General features: G+C 38.5%; 2 protein-coding genes and 2 long non-coding RNA genes across 7 annotated transcripts in view; 2 read left to right on the plus strand and 2 right to left on the minus strand.

Moving 5' to 3' along the window:
- Window positions 1–8,304, plus strand: part of LOC136256888 (uncharacterized) — a 75,810-nt gene extending 67,506 nt beyond the window's left edge. Inside the window, exon 15 of the mRNA XM_066049946.1 lies at window positions 7,199–8,304. Coding sequence (XP_065906018.1) covers window positions 7,199–8,152 — 954 coding nt within the window. The 3' untranslated portion in view covers window positions 8,153–8,304. The remainder of the gene's footprint in view (window positions 1–7,198) is intronic.
- Window positions 1–25,481, minus strand: part of LOC136256902 (uncharacterized) — an 89,585-nt gene that overhangs the window by 57,174 nt on the left and 6,930 nt on the right. For 2 of the 4 annotated variants that reach the window (XR_010701720.1, XR_010701719.1), the window contains exons 2-5: window positions 22,117–22,166; window positions 21,520–21,669; window positions 7,908–8,039; window positions 7,159–7,222 (exon numbers count right to left, since the gene is read on the minus strand). This is a non-coding gene — a long non-coding RNA (uncharacterized lncRNA). Of the gene's footprint in view, window positions 1–7,158; window positions 7,223–7,316; window positions 8,040–21,519; window positions 21,670–22,116; window positions 22,167–25,481 lie in introns of all 4 variants that reach the window. The other 2 variants (XR_010701722.1, XR_010701721.1) reach the window with 2 other exon arrangements.
- LOC136256903 (uncharacterized) lies at window positions 11,543–14,126 on the plus strand. The gene is made up of 3 exons (XR_010701723.1): window positions 11,543–11,761; window positions 13,065–13,136; window positions 13,651–14,126. It is a non-coding gene; the product is annotated as an uncharacterized lncRNA (long non-coding RNA).
- Window positions 15,675–20,432, minus strand: LOC136256892 (uncharacterized). Its single transcript, XM_066049952.1, has 2 exons — window positions 17,809–20,432; window positions 15,675–17,725 (listed from the first exon to the last, which is right to left on the minus strand). The coding sequence occupies exons 1-2, from the start codon at window positions 18,946–18,948 to the stop codon at window positions 17,444–17,446; spliced, it is 1,422 nt and encodes a 473-aa protein (XP_065906024.1). The 5' UTR covers window positions 18,949–20,432; the 3' UTR covers window positions 15,675–17,443.

Below are 25,481 nucleotides of genomic sequence, written 5' to 3' on the forward strand. Positions count from 1 at the left end.
AGCTTGGTTGATGGTAACTTTGTAATCTCCACAAATACTCTTTGGGACTAGGATAATTTTTGTGGCCCACTGGCTATGAGGAACCTTAGAGATGGTCCCCTGTTTTCTGACCGATCAATTTCTTGGCTGATGGCATGTTTGATTACAAAGAAAACTGGTCGGGTTTGAAAAATCGTGGAGCATCTGGCTTTATGTGCAGAGAAGCTGTAGATGGCAGAATCTTTCCAAGATCTCTTGAAAACAGTGTTTTGTTGTTGTAAAAGTAAGTTAAGTGGCTTCAGTTTAACCCTTCTTATGGTGAAAATATTGTGCCAGTCAAGTTGAATGTGTTTCAGCCAATTTCTGCCTAGGAGACTTAATCTTTTCCTTTTTACAACCACTAGCATTGGTTTCTTTGTTTGGTTGCCATATTTCACTTTTATATTGAGTGTGCCCTCTACCTTCATACATTCATCTGTGTATGTTTTGAGTACCAGATTAGACGAGTGTAGAGTTTTGTTTCTAAACAAAGCTTGTGTCTGATATACGACAGAGATGGCTGCTCCTGTATCAACCTCTATGTCAAGTTTCTGTCCATTTAAAGATAATGAAACAATAATGGGGTCAGCAGAACGAGTGTCCCCTCTATGGAGTCCAAATTCATCTTCATTGCTGTTGGCATTTTCATCAGTGGATAGTTGTGTGTCATCTTGTAAATGGTTAGTCTTTTTGCTTTTGATTTGGTTTTGTTTGCTCAAGGGTTTATTCAGTTTGTGGGAGTTTGGTATGGGAAGCCTTAGAGTGACAGGTGGGGGCGATGTGTCCAGTCTTGGCACAGTTATGACATTGAGCCTCTTTAAATTCGCAGTATGCAGCATTGTGATTTGCAATCCCACAACGGTAGCAGCTTTGAGAATGCCAATGAGAGTTCACTGGACGTGATCTTATTGCATTGATTCTGTCAGCTCTCCCATTATATACTCTTGGTGTCAGTCTTCTTAAATAATTTATGGCCTTTATCAGCTGACTCCATCCCCTTGTTATTTCCAAGGCCTTAGTATAGATCAGTGTAGCCTCTGCTAATAGACAACGTTGTATGGCTTTGTGACGGAGCCCACATACAAAACGATCATGTGAACTTTCTCCCAGAGCACCTGTGAATTTACAATGAGTATAACAAGCTACCGAGTTAATTGCATACTGTGCAATTAACTCAGTAGCTGTCTGATTAAGTTTATGAAAAAGAAATATTTTGTTCAAAGTAATCAAGTAGAGCTTTGAAATAGCTTCAAGCGATTTTTCACCTGGTGTAGCTGGAGCAAGTAGATCACTTAGGAGAGTGTTAATAGGAGCACCAATTGAACTAAGTAACTCTACAAGTTGCTGCTTAGCATCAATCTCATTGGCTTCAAAGTACTCTTTCCAAGTACGACTTGATAGAGTCTGATTCAGGTTAAAATTCCTGCAGTTTCCCAAGCCATATAGCATGCATGAGTATAAATAAATTCTCATTGCCAATATGTGATATTTTAGTAGTAGCTACAGTGGAACCTCTCTATTATGAATATTTTGGGACCCAGAATTTTTGGCCATGTTTTGCTATAATATAGAGGTATTCCTCTTTCAGAGGTAAAAAATGTATTACCCAGACCTGTCGGGACCAAAATTTTGTCCTTATTATGGAGGTTTTTTTTCTATTGTGTTCTTAATTCGAGAAGTTTGTTAATTAATTTAATTAATAATTCCCCCTTCACCACTAAATTTCTTGGAGACTCCAATCAGAGTGTTTTAAACTATCATATCTCACAAACCATACAACATAATCCCATAAACTATATATAATAACCAGCAAATCAATTTGTGATATTGTGGTTTGTTTAACGGTAACCCGTATGCAGTTACATAACCACAAAGTTTAAAAAATCGGCAAACAAACCTTATATAGCCAGTAAATTAACACACATAAATAGTCTTAAAGTGTTTATAATGTCACAATGAAGATAGTCAGCCCATAAATAACTGAAGCAATTCACTGGAAGTCTGGTTGGTTTTCAGGTGTTTTACCAACTACGCTGCGCATAAACCCACGAGGCCACTAATCCGTTATGTGAAAATCACCCATTAGAGTGTTAAAATGTGTCTAATTTATCTCCTTACCATTTCCTTTCACTCAAAACACCAGTGTTGCTTCAAAGTAGCCACCAGAACAGTAATTACAGGCAACCGCAAATCAATTGATTGCATAACATTACGTGCAGTAGTGTGTGAGAGATCCATTTATCCCTGTTCCTGCTTATCAGGGGGTGTGACCATTTCAATACAAGCACATTAACTGCTACAACACATGATGAAAGCCACAGAGTGCCTAAATATTAACACAAGGAGCATTTATGAAGCAAACGTGCCATATGGTGTCTATAACAGTGAATGAGGTTCCACTGTAATTTACTGAAGCTAAGTTCACATCAATAAGCTTAAAACTCACTCTAATTCATACTCCGAAAGTATCATACACAGCACACTTTTATATAGTCACAGTAAGAGAATAATCTAGAACTACCACGAAAATTAAAAGTTACTACCATAAGTATCTAACTGAAAATAGCTAGTTTTATTCATGAACATTAGTCTACATGCAATATACACTGGTATGGAAGCTGTACTGTAGTCTATTAACACTCAGCAGAAGAACCTTGAGTGATGGTCTTGGTAAAGAAGGATAAAAGGTAAGACAATAGCGCAAGCATTGTATGCTTATCAATATACCAAAGGTATTTTCTTAAGCGAACTAAAAACGTTTCTGCGAAAAAAATTAGGGCTGTAGTTGTAGCCACTTTTTCGCTACGCTTGACGGCAGGCAGGCAGGCAGGCCGGCAGGCAGCCAGGCAGGCAGGCAGGCAGCCAGGCAGGCAGCCAGGCAGGCAGGCAGGCAGGCAGGCAGCCAGGCAGGCAGGCAGGCAGGCAGCCAGGCAGGCAGGCAGGCAGGCAGCCAGGCAGGCAGGCAGGCAGGCAGGCAGGCAGGCAGGCAGGCAGGCAGGCAGGCAGGCAGGCAGGCAGGCAGGCAGGCAGGCAGGCAGGCAGGCAGGCAGGCAGGCAGGCAGGCAGGCAGGCAGGCAGGCAGGCAGGCAGGCAGGCAGAAATTTGGAATTTTAAATTAGATTAGGGACAGTGTAAAATGCTGCAATAAAAAGTACTGAAACAAGCTGGATCGGAGTAGTATGTAATGTCCAAATACTGTAAAACAATAAGAAGTGAATATCGGATATTCACTTCTTATTGTTTTACAGTATTTGGACATTACGTACTAGCTGATATTCACTTCTTACTGTTTTACAGTATTTGGACATTACATACTACTCCGATCCAGCTTGTTTCAGTACTTTTTATTGCAGCATTTTACACTGTCCCTAATCTAATTTAAAATTCCAATTTTTTTCTTATACTTGTATAAAGAGTATTGTCTTTATACAGTTCAAAGTCTACAACACTCTAAAGTGCTGGGTACTTACAAGAACATTAAACACAGCATGACAACTAATCACTGAGTTTGAACCCACCACTATTGACTTTGAAGTCTAGCCATCATACCACACGTAACTGTAGACATATCACTAAACTACAGTCAATAGTATACTTGTCAGCTGAACTTGTTTATAACACTTAGACTGGAGTACTAAATGGTCTACACCAAATTATGGCCTACCAATGGTATACAGTAATTGCGACATTTGACTGAAAATTGATTTAGTTCATTCATCACATTGACTAACCTACACAAGCTACACTAATACAGCAAGTATCATACACAAACTACTCTAGCGTACACAAACTATTCTAATAAAGCAGTCACATTGACTAGAATACACAAATTACACTAATAAAGCAGTCAGATTGACTAACGTACACAAACTACTCTAATAGAACAGTCACATTGACTAGCATAAACAAACTACTCTAATAAAGCAGTCACATTGACTAGTGTACACAAACTACCCTAATAAAGTAGTCACATTGACTAGCGTACACAAACTACTCTAATAAAGCAGTCACATTGACTAGTGTACACAAACTACTCTAATAAAGCAGTCACATTGACTAGTGTACACAAACTACTCTAATAAAGTAGTCACATTGACTAGCGTACACAAACTACTCTAATAAAGTAGTCACATTGACTAGTGTACACAAACTACTCTAATAAAGTAGTCACATTAACTAGTGTACACAAACTACTCTAATAAAGTAGTCACATTGACTAGCGTACACAAACTACTCTAATAAAGTAGTCACATTGACTAGTGTACACAAACTACTCTAATAAAGCAGTCACATTGACTAGTGTACACAAACTACTCTAATAAAGCAGTCACATTGACTAGTGTACACAAACTACTCTAATAAAGTAGTCACATTGACTAGCGTACACAAACTACTCTAATAAAGTAGTCACATTAACTAGTGTACACAAACTACTCTAATAAAGTAGTCACATTGACTAGCGTACACAAACTACTCTAATAAAGTAGTCACATTGACTAGCGTACACAAACTACTCTAATAAAGTAGTCACATTGACTAGCGTACACAAACTACTCTAATAAAGCAGTCACATTGACTAGCGTACACAAACTACTCTAATAAAGCAGTCACATTGACTAGCATACACAAACTACTCTAATAAAGCAGTCACATTGACTAGCGTACACAAACTACTCTAATAAAGCAGTCACATTGACTAGCGTACACAAACTACTCTAATAAAGTAGTCACATTGACTAGAGTACACAAACTACTCTAATAAAGCAGTCACATTGACTAGCGTACACAAACTACTCTAATAAAGTAGTCACATTAACTAGTGTACACAAACTACTCTAATAAAGCAGTCACATTGACTAGCGTACACAAACTACTCTAATAAAGTAGTCACATTAACTAGTGTACACAAACTACTCTAATAAAGCAGTCACATTGACTAGCGTACACAAACTACTCTAATAAAGCAGTCACATTGACTAGCGTACACAAACTACTCTAATAAAGCAGTCACATTGACTAGCGTACACAAACTACTCTAATAAAGTAGTCACATTAACTAGTGTACACAAACTACTCTAATAAAGCAGTCACATTGACTAGTGTACACAAACTACTCTAATAAAGCAGTCACATTGACTAGCGTACACAAACTACTCTAATAAAGCAGTCCTATAGACTAGAGTTCACAATGCTCATAGGATATTACTACAGTTTCGGAATCAATCTCAGGAAACCAAGCGTAAACTTGGTTTAGCATGACTATACATCCAACTAAAAACAGTACACCTGTAAAATCAGTGGACCTTCAATGATACTAGTGTTCAAAAATCACAAATATATGACCTCTATGTATTGTGTGTAGAGTGACTGGGAGTGTGGTTGTTTACTTGGTGCCACAGATAACCTTCTCATACCAGTAATCTTCAAACATACTATCAAAACAATGTGGTAATAATAATGTGTCACAATGTCTTGTAAATGACCTGCAAAAGTAGATTTTTTTCCTGCACATCAAAGTCGTAATTAACACACCAGAATAATACATATGTAATCCAACAAGTGAATGTGTTACAATAGCAGCTTGACGTATTATTTTGAAATATGTCAAGCGTTTAACCAAATAGTGTGGTGTGTTTCTAAATGTCCGACATGACAACAAGCATTTTCATAGTGATAAATGCCCAATGACATAGCAACACTTAGCAACAGTTGCTAGGTAACCATAGCTAAGGTAAACATCCTTTAAACTATAGCAACAGTTTCTAGGCAATGAGTGCTAAGTGTGATTGGTCTTTAGCAGCGGTTATATTATTTGATTTTCTGTTGCCTAGTAACAGTTGCTATGGTTTTCGGATTAATTTGCAACAAGACAGATGTCTGTGGTATTCAGGATTAATAGTTCTTGCATTGTAAACAGTAGGGAAATAGTGCTTAGCTTTGCCTCACACTATTTTATTCCTTCCTGTTTACAATACTCACACTATTAATCCTGAATACCACAGCCATCCATCCTATTACACATACGAGTAAGTACCCAAAAGTGTGATAATTTTAGAGCATATAATGTAAAGATCACGATCGTTGCTAGTAAATTTTCTCACACCTGTTGGTTAGATTGCTCATAATTTAACTCATAACACTGCATTAAAGGAAACAGTACAGCCAGAAATATGAGGCTACAATTGCACAACAAAGCATGCACCCCCAAAGAAAGACAGCCAATTTGCTTTTAGCTTTCAGCTGTATCCAGCCTGTTACACAGCCCAACACATAAAGAGCAATACATGAAGCTAGTCAGTCAGTTTACTGAAACTGTTGGATGAGTATATACTAACATTATTACAGATGATTCCTCAGTTGTTGTTTATTTATTTTACGTGATAGTCAGCACATGAACCCATTGATGTACTACTGAAAATCTACACCTTTTGCTGTATGCAAAAAGGTACATAGATACTAAAGTAGCATTAAACAGTGAAAACTCAAGCTCGTACCCTTAGTTGATATTGAAGGCAACAGTCCACTAGTTAGATAGTGGAAACTCCATAAAACTTTTAAACTTTGTAGCAATTTATTTAATTACTACAAGGTTTGGTCTCACAAAACAGGTTTTATGAACTTGTTAGACCAGTTATATTCCGAGTTACTATAGCAACAACATGTCACATGATAAGACAACACACAACATGGTCACAACATGGAGATCACTCAGTAGTATCCTGATAATGACACAATGTTTTACTGACACATTCTCATAGTATACTGGACCAATACAGAGAATTGCAAAATCTATGCAACACAGGAAGCAACAGAAACCTGACCCAACAAAGTTGTGGTGCTGTAATTTGACACATTTCAAAGTAGATTGATCACGTTTTGGCTGTTTACAGTTTTGTTTAAAAAGTTCTGCAAACCTCTGTATCACACTGAGGAATGTGTCATGTGAGAATTTAACAATAACAAATTTTATTCAACAGGATGCTGGCAAACTACATTTCATCATCTAACCAGCCAGATCTCAACCACAAGATAAATCCAACTGTTTGCCACAAAATGTTAATAATTAATTAACATAACCATAACTGTATATCTTGTTACCATGACAACCACTAAAATTAATATGATACAATACAAACTCACATTATTGTAGACTTCATTGTGATGTAATCCATTTCTGTAGGAGTTTCCAGAATTAGGACTTTACCTAAAAAGTGAAAAATACAAGATAAAGTGGATCAAATGTCAGGACCTTCCAGTACCAATGAGGAAGGCATATGGTACTGTCATCAATGACATACTCTATATTGGTGGAGGGCAGTGTCCAGATGATAATGATGAGTATTATGTGTTTGCCTACAACCTGAGGGAGAACAAGTGGACTAAACTACCAGCTGCTCTCCCACAACAATATGGGGTTGTTGTCAACATCAATGATGTGTTAGCAGTGATTGGGGGGTATGACTATATTACTGGCAGGCCAACTAATAAAGTACTAACACTAGAAGAAGATAAATGGACTACTTTATATGGTGATATGAAATGTGCAAGAGACAGACCTTTAGTAGTACCATACCACCAGTATACTATTGTAGCTGGTGGTGAAGATGAAGATTATGTAGCACAGGACAGTATTGAATATTTTAATACTAACACTAATCAATGGACCAAAACTAAAACATGTCTCCCCACACCAATGCGTTCCATTAGTGCTACAACCAGCAACAACTCCATAATCATCACAGGATATACTGGTGCAGATAACAGACGTTACAATACAACATACATTACTACTATAGATAGTATAGTACAATCTCATGATGATAACAACAAATGGAGTGAACTATGCCATACACCATATTGGTACACTACCATTGTCCCCCACACCATACCTCCTGTTATTGTAGGGGGAGAGGATGGACAATACAAGCCACAAGACAACATCATGTTATATGATGATACTAGTAACAGTTGGAGGACAGTAGGATCCCTCCCCATCAGATGTGCTGCCACAACAGTAGTTACTATAAATAACAACATCATTATTGTTGGAGGATGTAGTGATGTTAGGAATACAGAGACTGCTAGAGCTACCAGCCTCACCAGTGTGATGATTGGACAGTTGGATAGAGTATAAATAAATATTTGAATTATTATTATTCAGTTGTTGATTATTTGATAATTATAATATACCAATACAATAATATTATGTGTACTTTTTAAATAATATTTCTCAACTTTACACTAACACCTTCACAATAGCTTGTAGTGTATTTGTATAATTAGTAAGTGACAAATTTTGCAAAAAAAAAAAAAAATTGTTCATTTTGTGATACAACTGTAAAAGTACCAAACTATCTGTGGAAATTGAGTATGGGTATATTAAATGATTAGAGATGACACATCAAAATCATATATTGCCTTAGGGTATTATTGGTAACTTTAAATCTAGCTGGTCCGGAAGCCATACAAGTATACACAAAATTGTTTTCCTCTTACACAACATATCAATTTATTACATGTGCTATCAGAAGCTAAATATGGTAAAAACTGGTTTAGTTAATCTTCTGAAGGTACTAATAATAGTACAGGCATAATCCACTAAAACTAATATGTCACACATCCATGGCTTCATCTAGTATAACTCTCCATGCTTAAGATTACAACCTACAGAGCAATGTTTGAATACCGTATTGTCTAGAATAGTGGCCAGGGCGTTTATTTCTTTCGAGCAAATTTCACCCAGACCCAGTGGCCTGGGTGAAAAGCTGAAATAAATGTGTAGACAACTTTTTACCCAGGCAACTATTTGAGGCAATACAGTAAGTGTCACTCATTTTGGTGATTGAATTTATACCACATAGTATTCAACCCATTACAATGATTGTACAGACATGCCTATCAGCGTTGAAACCAGGTCGGGTCATCCGGGTCAACCGGGTCACATTTTCTCCGGGTCATCCGGGTCCGATCCGGTTTACAAATTATCCAGGTCTGACCCAGATTGGATCATGTGAGAAACAAAATTGTTCGTTTGACTACGTGGAAACTTATAAACGCTATCGCATAGCTCTTTTGTGAGCCACGCCCACTTATCACATTACAAACACACGCCCATTTATTAGTAAGTGCAGTGTGTAGTACGAAACTGTGTCATTGGCTGTCTGCAAGCTTACGTGGAGCAAAGCCCACTAATCGATTATTGTATGAGTTGTATCTAGTCAAGTCTTGCAGCAGGACAAGCCCTTTTGTGAGCCACACCCACTTCAATATATCGGGAAATTGTAATACTGGGTATGCACAAAGCCACACCCAATTGCTGTCTGTAAACTCGCAGTAGCTACGTGGAACCAAAACCCACTGACTGATTTTTAAATTATAAACTTACCAGCTTAGTTATCACATAACTACTCGTTATTCAACATGAATCGATTGCTCAAAACGTGGTCGTGAGCGAGACTACCCGAAACATAGCTCTTATCGTACGCCTCGGCTTTAATTAATCCGGGTCACATCCGGGGTCTGACCCGGATTGCTATCCGGGTCAGTGGGTCATCCGGGTCAGCAGTAGTGACCCGGTTTCAACGCTGATGCCTATATATGGTGTTACAACAAGGTTTATAGACTAACACAAAGTAAATGTAATGTGGTTATCTGACTAGTTAAATGATGTAATTAATGAACTACTTGAGGGTCAAACATTAGTATATGTGACTGTATCTGGTAAAACTGGTTTATCACCAGTTTGAGTTTGCATGAACACAGAGCTACATGAATACACTATCAAATTTCACTGTCAAAATCAGCCAGGCTAGAGTGGTCTGCTTTTGATGTCTGCTTTTCCCAAGCCCAGTGGCAAGCCATACAAGTGGTCTGGGGATTTGGCCCATCATGGAGATGGCTATATGTGGCATGTGTGGCTGTACAGCTGTGTGGTGTTGAATAAAGACCTGTACTGTAAATTTTAGTGGATTTGAGACCTGATGGCTCATAATTTGGTCTAATTCATCCCTACACATTCCTCTTTAATTTTGAACAACCTCCTCTCCACCCCCACTCACCATTGCACCTGCATGAGCTGATACAGTCAACCTCAAGTTAAAATGGTGGGAAACTTAGTTGTTGGCTACTCTACAGTGGATGCTCTGAAAGGTAAGGAAATTGCTGTAAAATGTGTGAAAATTTGGTACACGTAACTTCAGCCATTGTTGAGCTACAACACAAACACTGACATTTCTCAACACATTTAAATAGGTGATGAGACCAGTTTCCGAGGAACAGTATAGACTATCCCATCCAAAAACAGCTTATAGCTGTAAAAAAAGTGCGCGTCCAAGTAAAGCAGAGTTAACTGCGACAAAAAGTAATGATATCATAATGCGGCCATGTGCGAGGTGTGCAAGTTGTAAAATTAATATTAGCTAATCAGATAATACAATGTTATTGTTAAAGTGTTAATGAGAACTATGTGATGCTGCTAGTTTTTAAGTGTGTGAGCATCTTCATAAATGCCACATAAATTTAATTCTCAATAAAGCAATGTGTATAGATTCTCTGATAGTAATAAATAGTTTGAGTTTGGCCGCCTTTCCTGTATAAAGGAAAGGTGGCCAAACTCAAACTATTTATTACTATCAGAGAATCTATACACATTGCTTTATTGAGAATTAAATTTATGTGGCATTTATGAAGATGCTCACACACTTAAAAACTAGCAGCATCACATAGTTCTCATTAACACTTTAACAATAATATTGTATTATCTGATTAGCTAATATTAATTTTACAACTTGCACACCTCGCACATGGCCGCATTATGATATCATTACTTTTTGTCGCAGTTAACTCTGCTTTACTTGGACGCGCACTTTTTTTACAGCTATAAGCTGTTTTTGGATGGGATTTCAATACTTTTTGTTAGAATAAGCAATGCACTGTTGATAACAGTAGGTGAGTTTCCATGGTTTTGACAGAAACCCCAGATTACAGTGACAGAATATTAAAATATAACTGTAATTTTAGTGGCCAGGGCCGCCCACATTGGGGGTAACTGGGGTATTTTGCCCCCTACCACAGCCCGAAAGGGGCCACTTGAATACCTGTTTAAAGAAAGATCGATATACTCTAATAGAGCAGTCAGGATCTAGACCCTTTCTTGCCCCTGGGTCCCTCTTTAACTCTTTTCCCTGGGCCCTCTAATTTCTCTGGACGGCCCTGTTAGTGGCATGCAACTGCAGTCAACTAACACCCATTTTAACTAGTAAACCCTTAATAACACTTTGCCTTTCATCTTATACTGCATTGAAACGATCAATATACTCTATTAGAGCAGTCACAAAACAGCTGTAACACAGCAATCAATATTTAGCATAGTTACAACTTCTGCTTAGCATCGGATTGCATAGTTTAAATTACTAGCTACTTACAGACTTTACAATATAAAAATATGGCACTTGTAAAAATGTGACTGTTCTATTAGAGTATCTCGATCTACTTCAAGCATTGACTAATTCAAGTGAAGAAGCTACGCCCCTGCCAAGAGATCTTGTGAAATGAGAATAGTAAAGAAAAGGCAAGTATGTACAGAGACAATAGAGGGGCACGTAATTATGTCCTGTTGTAAATAAACGCCTTTAAAATTTATATTACTACTAAATAAAAGCACCAGAATAGGCTTGTGTGGCTGTTGTCTCCAAGGTTGTCTCATTACTTGTCTTTTCGTGTTGAAGGGATTTAGTCGCAATTGGTGAGTTTAACTATACATGTATTTGTGTTGTAAAACTTAATTGTAAAAAGGCGATTAGCACATATCATGATAAACATGTATTTGTCACAGTAGAGTCTCTCACGAAGTCACGATCATTACGAGACATTGGATCCGGGTAAAAAATTTACTGCTATATTTAGAGGTTGTAGCGTTTGTATATCTTAGTATCTTAATAAATAATCCCCCATGATCACTAATCACTAATAGTACAGTGAAAACTGGTCATTATTCAGGCCGTAGGGACAAAATTTTCTGACCTTGCCTTTTAAAGAGGTGGCTGCATTATGCGGCCTTAAAAAAGGTAAGAAGCATGCTGTTCTAACTGGCTATAGAGATGGATTTAGTGTATGACAGCGTATGAGACAGTGAGTGCTGGCAGCAAGGGGGCAGCCAATCTGTTAGAGCACCAAAAGCACTGCTTCAGACATAGGCAGTTGACTGTCAGCCCCAAGTGTAAAAATTTTCACTATTGGTCCTTATAAGCTCCTGATGAAGAAAGTGATGAAGTCATTATCCATAGGATATATTTTTCAGAGTATCCATTTCAGTTCTACAATATAGTAGCCAAGCATAAGATGAACATAACACAGCATTCCAGTAGTTTAATGGTGACCACAACACTGCCTGAGTTAAACTGTGGTGAGATTTGAGACTACCAGAAGCCCTGGAATGTCTTCAACACATGAAATACCAAATATCTAATGCCTGGCTTTCATCCACAGTGGACCTGTCTTGGTGGCCACTTGTACAGAAGGGAAACAGCTGCCACACAGTCTTGCAAGCGAAACAGCTAGTTGCCACACCCCTTAATTATCAATTTGTAAAATCTTTAGCAAAATTGTGTGCGCGAGCAAGTGCGATGTGGCAGTGCCGTGTATATGGTTGCTGCCTAGCAGTGACACATCACGAGTATTGAAGTCACAATGCGTTACTGTATCATCCATCTAAATACAATCTCTGAATGTGTCATTTTGTGTAGAGAGCAATCTTCCACAAGAAGTGACCTGCAGGTTTCAGTGTATATTGTTAACCATTAATATAGTTCACAATATTGTGAACTATATGTACAGTGAAACCTCACTTAGTGGCCACCTCTTTAATAAGACCACCTTATTATATTGGCCACCTCTAGTAGGTCCCAAATATAGCTAAGCATTACTTATGACCTCATTAATAAGGCCACCTTGTTATTCAGGCCAAATTTTTTGGTCCCACAGCTGGCCATATTAATGAGGTTTCATTGTACTTATGTGAATTTTTATTTTTCGTAACTTTTCTTCAGGTTTACTGATGGGCACTATGAAACATTGTTGACTGGTACGTGTATAATGTGGTGACTTGAAATGCTAAAACAGTACGTAGCATGTCTTGTATGTACATGTAATGTGTTGTAATGTGTCCACACATCCACACATCTTAGAAATAAATATAATTGTATTCTCTATAAATAGTCAGTTCCATTGTGCCACTGGGTCATAAGTTGGTTGAGTATGGATCATCCAGGGCACTTGAGTCACATTTTGTCCTGGCCACGTGGATCTCATCCACTGACAGAATATACAGGATCAGATCACGTGTATAAATTACGGTAGAACTTGTTTATTGCCACTTTCACTCATTCAGCAGGTAACAGTGTATAAATTCTCAATTGGAATTGGCTTTTCAAGAGTGGTTGTCTTTCTATACTAGTGGCCATTAAGATAGGTTGTACTGATAGAGTGTACATACTAGAGATGCAACAATATCCTCCACTTAGTGTCGTTTGATAGTGATGCAATGGAGACTATGTATTATTGCATTTAAATACTATACTATTATATTACAACTATAGTACGTATTTATAACAGGAATGTTTGTTAACTGTTTAGACATACTGGAGCCACACCTACTCATCTGGATTCTACAAATGGAGTCATACCAACTTGTTGTCATCATACTTACTCGTTACTCCCATTGTGTTTGGATGAATATACATGCCGTCATGTGAGACTTGCTACCATGGCGGGCCACTGGAAAACATTTGCATAGCAGTTATATTACAGTCATTATTGTACAATTCTTACATTATTGTTGTGAAAAGTGTTTGGTATTCATGTGTCTCCTCTGTATGTTGTAATTACATGTGTAATTTTGTGTGGGGGTGCTATAAAATGCAATAAAGCATGGTGACAATTGTATTAGGCAATTTTGCACACTTCCTTTTAAGCTAGCTACATGTGCTAATTACTCACAGCTTGTGTCAACAACTGGTAACCGCAGTTGTACTCTTGTGTCATTCTTTAAGCCGCGCCCTTAGAGGACAAATTATGTGGGGGCGACTAATTTCAAAACGAAGGATGGTATGCAGCACCATAGATTATATCAAGAGTTTATAATAAGAGGAGAGTATCGAACTTCGCTATACCCAGTGAAAAATGAGCCCGTAAAGTATTCCGGATATCACAGTAATTTTGCGTAAACTCACCAGTTGTTGATTGCTGAGAGTTAACACGTTTTGGGCGGCTTTGAGAATGTCCGCATGTGTCCGCTTTAAGTTTCAGGATGGATGAAACTCCTTCGAGACGAGTGTCCTTTGCTCGTCAAGGTGAAGAAACGACTGACGATGAAGTTCTAATTGATGACCATCGTCATGGTATGTGTAGCAGTGGTGGGTCAGAGCGTACCGTTAGAATAGAAGTCGGCGATGAAGGTATAAGTGAAGAAACTGATAGTAACAACGTGGAGCTGGGTTCGCCAAGGTGCAATATTATCGATAAAGCAAAGATTGAATCATTTCACCACGAAGTTTGTGAGTTGGGAGTTGATAGGTTTCCAGAACTGTGCTTTTCACCAGTCCAGGATATTTCAGGTAATTCTATGTTAGTGATAACACAGCGTACTGTGATGCTTCATCCACCGTTTGGCTATACATCACGAATCCAAGTGACAATTACAGGTTTTGAATATGAGGTGCATGTACTGATGAAGAAATGGGAATCTGGTGTATTTCAATCAGTTTTCCATGTCCAAGAACTGTGTGAGAAATTTTGTAGAGATCCTTGTTATAAGTTTTGTCCTGGTATAGATCCATTGCACTACAAGCAACATTACTATGGAGCAATGCGCTTTGATATTTTAAGCGTTAGACAAACCAAGGAGCCATTTGCCCGTGTTGACTCATTCAATTGCAAATTGTTGTTTAAATTGGCCAGTAATGCTACCAGCAATGAGAAAAGCTCTAGTGAGGTGCAGTGCTCTGCCTGTAAGAGACTTGTGACTGATTTAAATTGTCAAAGGCGTCGCACCTTACAAGAGAGCCCCAGTAGAAAGCTGAAAAGACAGTCGTCGTCATCACGTGCCAGACTATCCTACATGTCTCCTGCTAGTCAACAAAGGAGAAAGTCAAATGCACAAAGTGAGAGATCAAACATGATAAGGAAGTTGGAAAAGTACAATGAATCTGATGTAACATTGAATGATGAACAACATGAAGAGATGTGTACTCTTGTAGAAAGGATTGGTAATGGTGATTTAGATGAGATTTTTCTTGAAGGGAGTGAGCATGGTGTGGGTGACCTTATGAAGGAGATCTGGTATACAGACAGTAAACGTCAGCAACAGCAGTTTCTGTGTGACCAATCCAAGAATGGTAATTTCTACATTATTCTGTTGCACTGTTAATTATTCTGCTCTGTTTTTTCTTCAGCTACGGGTGCTCGCGGAAACAGATGGAGTATGATTACCATCAGAATTGGTAAGCCACTGCAGGATTCAATAGGTTATATAGACTGTTCTTGTATGCAGTAAATAAATAATAAATTATGCATGCAAGGAAGGTTGGTGGCAGAAATTAGGAGTTTGATAAACTCAAATTTACAAAAAAATTTTTTGTTATTTTGTAGCCTTGGCAGTATATACCAGAAGCAGTGCAGCTTACGATGCACTGAAAGGATTTGGGATCTTGCAACTGCCATCAAAGGCCACATTGCAGGCTTATACTGGAGCATTCATGCATGAGCCAGGAGCAAGGAGTGAGTGTATTGAAACTCAAGTTGCCCGTTATGTCCTTTTTAAAGAGCAATGCAGAGAAACTGGTAGACAAGAACCGAGATCAGATGGTGTGCTTATATTTGACGAAGTAAAGGTAGCATGCCAGCTGATGTGGAATTCCCGCAGTCACCAGTTGATGGGTCTTGCAATGACCCACAAAGAGTTGCCTTCCCTTAATGATATTTATCGACTGCTGAAGGAACCTGAAGCTGTGCAGCAAACATCCTACATTTTACAATTTCTTTGGTGTGACCTGACTAGTGAATTTGACATTGTTGGGCCCTATTTCACTAGCCCATCAACAGTGGACAACAAATTTGTTATGGCATGCGTCATGGAGACAATCTACCTGTTCCAATTTCACGAACTTAAAACTAGTTTATTAGTTTGTGATGGTGCATCTCCAAATGTTTCAGTCATCAAAAGAAACCATGGACATGCTGGAGTGTACTCAGTAACAGAAGGTGAAGACGACATTTTTAAAGTAGAGCCATGGATGGTGAACCCATGGAACCCGCCACATCGAATATTTTGGCTGATCTGTCCATCACATCAGGTAAGCTATTGTATTGCCTAATGGTAATAATTATTTGATATTTTTTAGCTGAAGAACATGATTAATGCCTTGTTCTCTTCAAAGACAAGTGGCACAAAACATTTTCAACGTGTCGGTAAACCTAAGTTTGGATGGGATACTATTGATGACTTATATAAGCGAGAAATTGGTCGAGCTCAACTCAACTGTGCAAGGATGGTACCAAGGCTGAAGGAAACACATTGTCTTCGAGATGCATGGACAAAATTGAATGTGCTACCAGCAAAGATAATGCAGGTAAGTTATGGTGTTATTTTTTGATTGTAGAATGTACAGTGGTATTTTATTAGCAAGAACAAGTGTTGGGAGAGCTGCATTGGTATATACATCAAGACAACACTACACCAGAGGAATCAGCGAAAACTTCAGAAACACTTAAATACTTGGAAGCTTGTCATCATTTATTCGAGTGTGGCTTTCTTAGCCATGAAAGGGTCCAAAGCCTAAACTGTGATGTCATAAAGAACATTAATAAAGGTTACCACTATTTTTCTGGGTGGCTCACTGATCTCCTTGAGCATTGTATGTCAAACTACAACATGAATGTATATACTTACATCAACAGATCTACAGTTTCCACATACCAGCAACACACAGAAGGAGTTTCTATCTTGGCAAAGTATGCGAATAGGGTGGCATTGTGTACACTTTTGTTAATTATGTTTCTTTTGTTTATGTAGCGTGGGACCTTTTACGGATAGATGTTTACAGTTTTAATGCTTTTGTGAAATGGTTCTTAGAGACATATCCAACGTATTTCATCTCCCCACTCCGTATATCTGGTTCTGCTGTTGAGAGTCTATTCAGCCAGTATAAATATAGTGCTGGAGGGAAGTTGGATGCAGTTAATTATGTAACGTCGAGGTGTTCCCATTTGGTAAAACAGTGTACTACCAGTCATCAGGCAGGAAAAGGTTATAGGGACCAATCTATTGGTACATTGGAACTACCATTAATAAAACACAAGTATGGAAAGAAAGAACAACAACAATAACAAGTGTTTCTTACTAATGTATGTATTAAACATAATCAAGAATTTAAGTACCTAATTTACTGCTTAATTTTGTATGCTGAGTTAATAAGGTGCTCCTCAGGTTGACATCTACAGTTGACGCTAGTCCCTTCTTAGTAGCTAATTGTTGTTTCGTAGATGAGATGAACTCCTGGATTCTGGTATTGCATAGTTTCCTTGTAAATTCTTCACAGACGCCCTCAACGGTTCCTTCACTGAAGACATCAAGATTTGGTATCTTCTGTGATAACGCATTTTTGAATGATTGTTCAATGTTACGGTCAGCTTTGATAGTGTCATGAGCAACCTGAGTTAAAAAAACAACATATAACATTGTTGTGTATTCATGTGGTGGCTTTCCTTAGTATGCTTAAATGTAGTACAATTTACCTTGATCAATTCATCTCCATGTTCATTTAGCCCCTTCAAGTTGACCACTTCTTTTAGAATACTATCAACTTCACGGAGGTACAGTATGAAGACTGGGTCAGGAAAATACATAAATCCTCTGTCACGATACTGTAAGTACCCAGGAATGCAAGATTTATCCTTAACGTTCATGGCTTGCAAAATAGTGATCTTCTGAGAAAGACTATCTTTGCAGTTATCTGAGCAGTGCTTGATATCTTTATACAAACCATGTAGCATGCTACAAAGTGTTGCTCCCCCAAAGCGGTAATAAACGCCATCATCATCTGCTTCTATTGTAATGGTTTCAGGCTGCAGAAACTTCTGCTGAAACCGAGCAACATGATCCAGTAAAAAATGATAGACTGTAGATGATATGGTCATCATAACTTTGTTACAGCGTGGAACAGGAACACCATTAGCTTTTGCAAACCCCAACCATGTGTTTCTAAGTGCACTTACTTCATGTCCCGACAATTCATGATAATCAATATCTTGTAAAGAATGCTCTTCACTGAGAAGAAAAACGCTGCAATATTTAAACCAGTCAATTTGGAATTGTAAGTAAGCATCCTGTTGTTTCTTGCTGGAGACATACATTGCTGCAAAGTAACGCTGGTGATGAATCATCAAACCGTGCAGCGGCTGTTCGGTTGAGCACACAACTTCTGTAAACTCTATCAACAACATATTACCTTCAAAAGTTGCTTTTAACTTGGCAACAATTTCACAGCGTAGAATCTTGTCATCGATTTTCTGTAGTGATTGCAACAAGCTATCTCTGTCAGATTTTTTCATCGCCTTTGTTTTGCTCTTCTTGGTCTTCTTCCTTTCGACAACAGTTTGTTTGTCATGCATTGGTGTTACTGTCTTCGTCTTCTTTGCTGCGCGCTGTTTAGAACAACCAGTTGCCCCATTCCCGTCACTCGACTCGGTACCCTGAGTTTTTGTAAGCCTTCGTCGTTTTTTTGCTGGTGAAGCTGTTCGTGACTGCTGCTGCTCTTTGTCGTGAGCTTTCCTGCCTTTCCCGGTACCTCTTCCTCGACCTCGTCCACCACCACGTGCCATTTTGTACACAAGATTATGGGCGCGCGTAAAAGGAGCACGCCCGGTATCTTTCATGCGGCGCAAGTAATTAGTCAGCAATCAACAGTCGGTAGCATGGCATTTGATCGAGGCCATAGGACTTTACGGGCTTATTTTTCACTGGGTATAGCGAAGTTCGATACTCTCCTCTTATTATAAACTCTTGATTATATCTATGGACTATAATCTATGGCAGCACACTTCTTGGTGGCTATATGTACTGATTAACTACATAGAGCACCAGTTCATCAATACCCAGTGACCGCAGTTATGCTCTGCGTCATTATTTAAATTCTGAGTAAAATTCTTAGAGAGCAAATGACGTGGGGGCGACTAAATTCAAATTTCAAACTAGCCATTCTCGAAAACAAATGTTTCAATCTGAACGAAACTTTCAGAACAGTTTAAAGACACATTGCCCTACATGCCAAGCGAGTATTGCGGAAAACAACAATCTGGGATTTGTATTTGGCCTCTAGGTCGACTGAGGACGACTGAAACTTCGTTTGGTGCTGAAATCACGACTGTAGGGTAATCATGTATGGTGAAATCGATGATGTGAATCTTGAGGTGATTGAGTGAACACTGAAGCGATAACAGGGCGATCAATGTTCGGAATGCACAAAGGAACGCAAGGCATACACCTGCGGTTGTGTCTAACTGCATGCGATAAAAAAAAAAATAAATAAATAAAAAATGAAACTTCCCCTTTGATGTCGGCAACCTCGATCATGAAACAATCGGCATGGATTTGCTTCACTGCTTGTGTGGTAGTTACTAGTGACATGATGAGTTCAACTCCAGAGTTTCAGAGGGATAGCGTAAGTGACAGGTGGATTACAGGAAGGCCGGATTTGACAACGTTCGTTCTTGTAAAATCCTCACGTAGTGGTCGCGTCATTTATTGTCTGCGGCGCGTGTTTCTGCTTTACTGGCCGCGCGACTCACTACCGTGAGTCTTGATATGATGAATACATGTTCTGAAGCACTGATTCAATTTTCATCAAACCTGTTATTATTTATTATAGTATGTTCACGTTGAGCTGAATCCTGAAAAACAGCTAAAAATTAAAAGTGGAATTTTTCTCAACAGAGTTAACATTTCAGCCACTCAGATGATTATTAGTAACAGCAAAGGTGTCAACAACAGACACGTATAGTTTGGCTCCATTACAAGTTTGGGAAAGGGCTGTAGTGGCCACTGTACTTATATGGCTTCCCCATAGGAAATGTATTGTGAAAATTTTGATTGGCTGTAAATATCATGTCAAACATTTGAACAAAAAGATTTTGAAATATTTTTAGCGGATCAAGCAGTACTACAGATGAGCCAAATTTCAAGATCGTGTGTAATTGCATCCATGAGTTATTAAATGTTTTTGAGGATTCAGCTCAACGTGAACATACTATAACACTTTACAGTGACCATTGACTTTGAGAAATAGTCTCGTGGTGCCTGACCCTTATGGCGCTCAACCCTAAAGATCGGGCATGTGACACTAGTACAGCAAGTTTCCTTGGTTATCCCGTGACCCTTCCTTTTATTACAAAGGTACTCTATAACTGCTTCATTTGTAAAGACTGTGATATATCACTGTCTTTACATGTGATATATCCCAGTCTTTACATGTGATATATCACTGTCTTTGCTATGTATGGTATACTATACTGAAGTTATTTGGTGGCAATTGCCTGCATATGTAAGTTTACAACAAACATTTTCAAATAAATGAACAACACAACACTTGCAAGCAGTAGATACAGTATGGAGGGAAACTTTGGAGGAGGAAAAATTTGGTGAATCAAGCAAAATATCACTGTTGGCGAAATAAAATATAGTGAATTGTTAGCAAAGTGCACGCCCTATTTAATTAATAAGATTACTAATTGCTGTGTCTGAAGCGAGAGCTGGAAATGGGAGTGCCATGCCTCTTCAGTGCCTGGAGTTAGCTATCAACTAAAAGATAATACTATAGACAGTAGATCTACACCCTCTGGAATAGAGAATATCATACTTAGTATAGGACTCGCTACTTGTTACACCCATTTCAAGGTGAGGTTTGAGGATACCATGTGTACAGTAGCTAGCTACCTAGTGAGGTAGTCGAGGCAGGCTTGGTTCTAGCATGATTCCTGTCCCAGTAGCCCTTAATCGAGTAGAAAATTGATTAGTTCGAGGCTTGGTTTGCTGTTTTCTTCACCAGCAAAACATTTGGATGGGCAAATTCATGGTCATTCACCAATTCGCCAAATTTTAATGCTGCCAAAGTTTCCCTCCATACAGTAAACAGCAATATATAGTGTCAGTGACCGATTATTGACCAGTATGTATTATCGACTTAACTTCCCATAAAAATAATGAGTTCCTCCATAAACTTGTATTTGTTTGCTGGACTATTCTAATGGTTTATATCCCATTTTACAAGTGGTTAATTGTCAGAGAAGGATTTTACAACATGTGCTTCCTGTTGCAAGTTTGTGGTATTGTAATGTAAAGGTGAGTTGCTACATTTTGGTAGAGAAAAGGGTAACAAGTCACCAAAAGAGGTCATATACAAGTACACGATGGAATTTAAACATATTGCCTCAGGTTTTATAGATCCTTACAATTATGATGAAGCCTCAAACATGTCTAACTGATAAGCTGGATCAGTTGCTACACAATTCTCCATATGTGCCTTTGATCACTTGTAATGAACTGACAAAACCAGCTCAAGGTTATCATTAGCAGAAATGTGCTTTAATAGAGATATTATTCTAATGGGTAAAATGTATGGAGTAATACCAGTTATTGAATATTTCCCTATAAACAATACTGTAAAATATGCTGCCTCTGCTTCAAAATTTTGTTTTATCCCACTAAAACCTACAGTAGATGTTAGTACAAAGCACATTCATGGTTAATTAACCCCCAGCCTGCACTAATGTTCAAGTATTTTACCAGAAATGTATGGTAAAATATCAATTTGTAAGCAAATACGACATATAAAACGGTACTTAAAGAAATGGCATGTCTTCTACTTTGCTGGATAACTAGCTAAGGACATGTTTTATGAAAGTATGCAGCAGTTTATTAATTTAAGGACATACCCTTTCTGCCAAATTGGCTAAAATGGCGAAATGTGTATGGATGCTTTTAGTACACTACAGCTCTCCTACAGTTACAGTATGTGTACACTAACTGTGTGGTCACAATGTACCCACCATGTTTACAGGACAGCTGCTTTGTTGATCCTTATGTTAGTGGCAATGTGCTAAAACAAAAAAATATGGTAGTATAATCACATGCACTTGAATATAATCACACATTAAAAAACAATGCACAAAACAGAGCACAGGATACAACACTCCAGGGCTATTATCTATGCAATAATGTGTGTGGGTGGGCCCAGTTCACTGAGATGTGTATCGTGCGTGGGAAGATGAATCACCATAGATTTTGTTGTCTGTTTTTAATGTCATTGCACTAAGTGGTGCATTTTCATGTAACAAATACATTTGTCTTCTTATAGAATGTTTAAACACTGCTATTTTATTATTACCAATTGCATGTGTGGGAGTTTTGCCCACTTCCACGTCCTTCCCCCACCCCCATATATGGTGCACTGCCTATACTATGGTGGTGGCACAAAATGTAAAAATGGTGGGCCTTTAAAAAAAAAGATCTTAATAAAACAAATTTCTTGTAATGTTCTGTTAAGTCTTCAAGAAGGTTAATAGCAGAACTGTAGTTTTCATCATTGTTGTATTGATAAAGATAATATTTCATATATTATTAAACTGGTTGTGGTCACATTCTGATTATGTAATTGATCGGAAACTTGGTGGGTGTGTACATTGTTACACACTGAATTGCATCATCTATGGCAGAATAGGGTAGAGTTTTCAGACGTAGTGCATTTTTGATAATTTATATATGGAATATGTGTAGTCAATAACAACTACCGATGGCCAATAATACCTACTTTGCATGGTCTCAGTCTACCATAAAGAGCATTAAAATGAATTGATTGTCACGAAATTGGTACTAATTGACAACCTCTCAAAGAAATGAACTGGAACAAGCCAACGATATTCACGCCACTTAGCACTTCAAACCACTCAAATGTGTTAATCGCTTCAACTGATAACTTAAACACACATGTGACAGCATTAGACAATTCATTACATCATTGAATAAACCTAGCCTAACCTAATTACAAAACCAAAGATAAAATAAATATTACACTCCCGTGTTTGAGGCAACACAGTTGATCAAACATCTAACTACATAATTATAATTACAAAACTTAAAAAGTTCATTCACAAGACACTGTTGGGTTCTTGACTTCAACTGGGTACAGGTGTAAAATACTTCGCTTCAACAAACGTGTTGGAGTATCACCACTCCCTACTCGTACCAATGCTGCTCTAATCTTGCCATCTCTTCCAGCAATCAGCTCTTCCACAAGTGCCAGTTTCCAAAAGGCTCTCTTCGTGCTATCGTCCTTCAAAACAACAACATCTCCAACAGTGACATCTATAGAAGTTCCTGTTCGTCTTGAATTTACTCGATGTGATTCCCTCAGTCCTGTCAAGTATTCCTTCCTCCATTGCTTGGTAAACTGATTCAACAAGTGTCTCTGTGTCTTGTACCTCTTGGTGAGTGTTTCATGCGTACTGGATATATCAAAATGACTGTCATTCAGTTTTTCAGTAATCCGTCGTCCATAAATCAGGTGGGATGGAGAAAGAGTATAGCTGATTCTATCAACATCATCCTGTACATAAGTGAGGGGGCGAGCATTGATGACTGCCTCAACTTCAATAAGAAGGGTTTGTAACTGATCATAAGTTAAACTGGTACGACCCACAGTCTTTCTAAGACATCTCATCACTCCTTGTACCATCCTCTCCCAAAATCCTCCCCACCATGGTGCCTTCTCAACAATAAACCTCCATATAATTCGATTATTGGTCAAGTATTGACTTATCTCCTTTGACCTAGAAATCTTAATCAGTTCTTTAGCTGATGACTGAAAGGTTTTAGCATTATCAGACATCAACGTTGCTGGCAGCCCTCGTCGACTGGCAAATCTTCTTATAGCCAATAAAAAAGAATCTACTCCCATATTTGGGGTGAGCTCAAGATGAATAGCCCTCGTCGACACACAAGTAAACAGACATATGTATACTTTCTCACTGACATTCTTCTCTGAAATATACAGGGTCCAGCAAAGTCAACACCTGTGTGAGTAAATGGTGGCTGGTCTGAAACTCGTTCATTTGGTAAGTCTGGTGCTGTAACTGAAGAGTATGATGGTCCTTCAAGCTTACGGCAAACAGTGCAAGACTTTACAACTCTTCTGACGACTTGGCGTCCCTTCAGGATCCAAAAACGTTCTCGTAAATAAGTTAGCGTGTCTGCAACACCACTATGCTTTACATTCTGATGAGCCCACAAGACCAACAGTTTTACAAAATAATCATCATGTGGTAATATGGCTGGGTTCTTGCTCAGTAGACACAGAGATGAATTGTTGAGTCGGCCTTTACAACGTAAAACTTCCTGGTTATCTAAAAACAGCCCAAATTGCTTGACTAGTAGAGGACACGGACCTGAGCAAGAACGGAAATATTGGATTTCACGAGCAAAAAAACTACGTTGTATAGACTTAATCCATAATAGCTCTGATTGATTCATTTCACTACGAGATATGAAAGGTTCAAATGAGTCGGTTTGTTTCCTGCACCTCTTAATGAACCGAATCACATAAGAGGTTACACGCAATAATCGATTTAAGCCTCCATATTTCTTGCAATCAATCAACTCCTTAATAGACTGACACACAAAGGTTGAACTTGTGGAGACCAAGGAAAGAGTAATTGGGGTTATGTTCTTTACCATCTCCATCTGTGCTTCATGATTGAGGTCATACACTTCAATGGTTGGCCAGTTTGTAATTGATTCCCTCAGGAAGTCCGGTCCTTGGCACCACAATACTTGGTCAATCAACTCTGAAGCCATGGTGCCCCTTGAAGGCAAATCAGCCGGATTTAATCTTCCAGGGCAATGTCTCCACAACTCTCGATCACTAAGCTGACGGATCTCATCAACTCTGTGTTGCACGTACTGTTTCCATACCTTGTCATTACGGATCCAACAAAGTGCAGTCATGGAATCCACCCAAAAAAACTGACCATTGAGATTGGAAATCAAGCCTTGGACAACCTTAGTAAGCCTCGCAAGAATCAATGCTCCCAATAGCTCAAGTCGTGGAATTGTTTGTTTCTTAAGGGGAGCAACCTTGGTCTTGGATGCTACTAATCTCACTGATACACTTCCATCAGAGTAGCGAGTTCTAAAATACAATACAGCCGCATAGGCATGTTCTGAAGCGTCACTGAACCCATGGAGCTCAACTCTTTCTGGGCGCTTCCCTAATACAAAATAACATCTGGGTACCACAACCATATTCAAGGTATTCAAGCTCTCTAATAATTGATTCCACCTATGAGCCAGGTCTGGCGGGAGAGGATCATTCCAGTGGGACTTGTTAACACAAAGTGTTTGAAACATTATCTTCAGA

This window comes from Dysidea avara, chromosome 5, assembly GCF_963678975.1.
Source record: "Dysidea avara chromosome 5, odDysAvar1.4, whole genome shotgun sequence".
NCBI classification, from domain to species: Eukaryota; Metazoa; Porifera; class Demospongiae; order Dictyoceratida; family Dysideidae; genus Dysidea; species Dysidea avara.

What these genes read in the sequence shown, in the direction of transcription:
- LOC136256892 (XM_066049952.1), bottom strand. Translation starts at nt 18,948, where the DNA reads ATGAAAGATACCGGGCGTGCTCCTTTTACGCGCGCCCATAATCTTGTG. An exon ending in ATGGAGATGAATTGATCAAG is followed by an intron (nt 17,726 to 17,808) that starts GTAAATTGTACT and finishes TTTTTAACTCAG; the next exon opens with GTTGCTCATGACACTATCAA.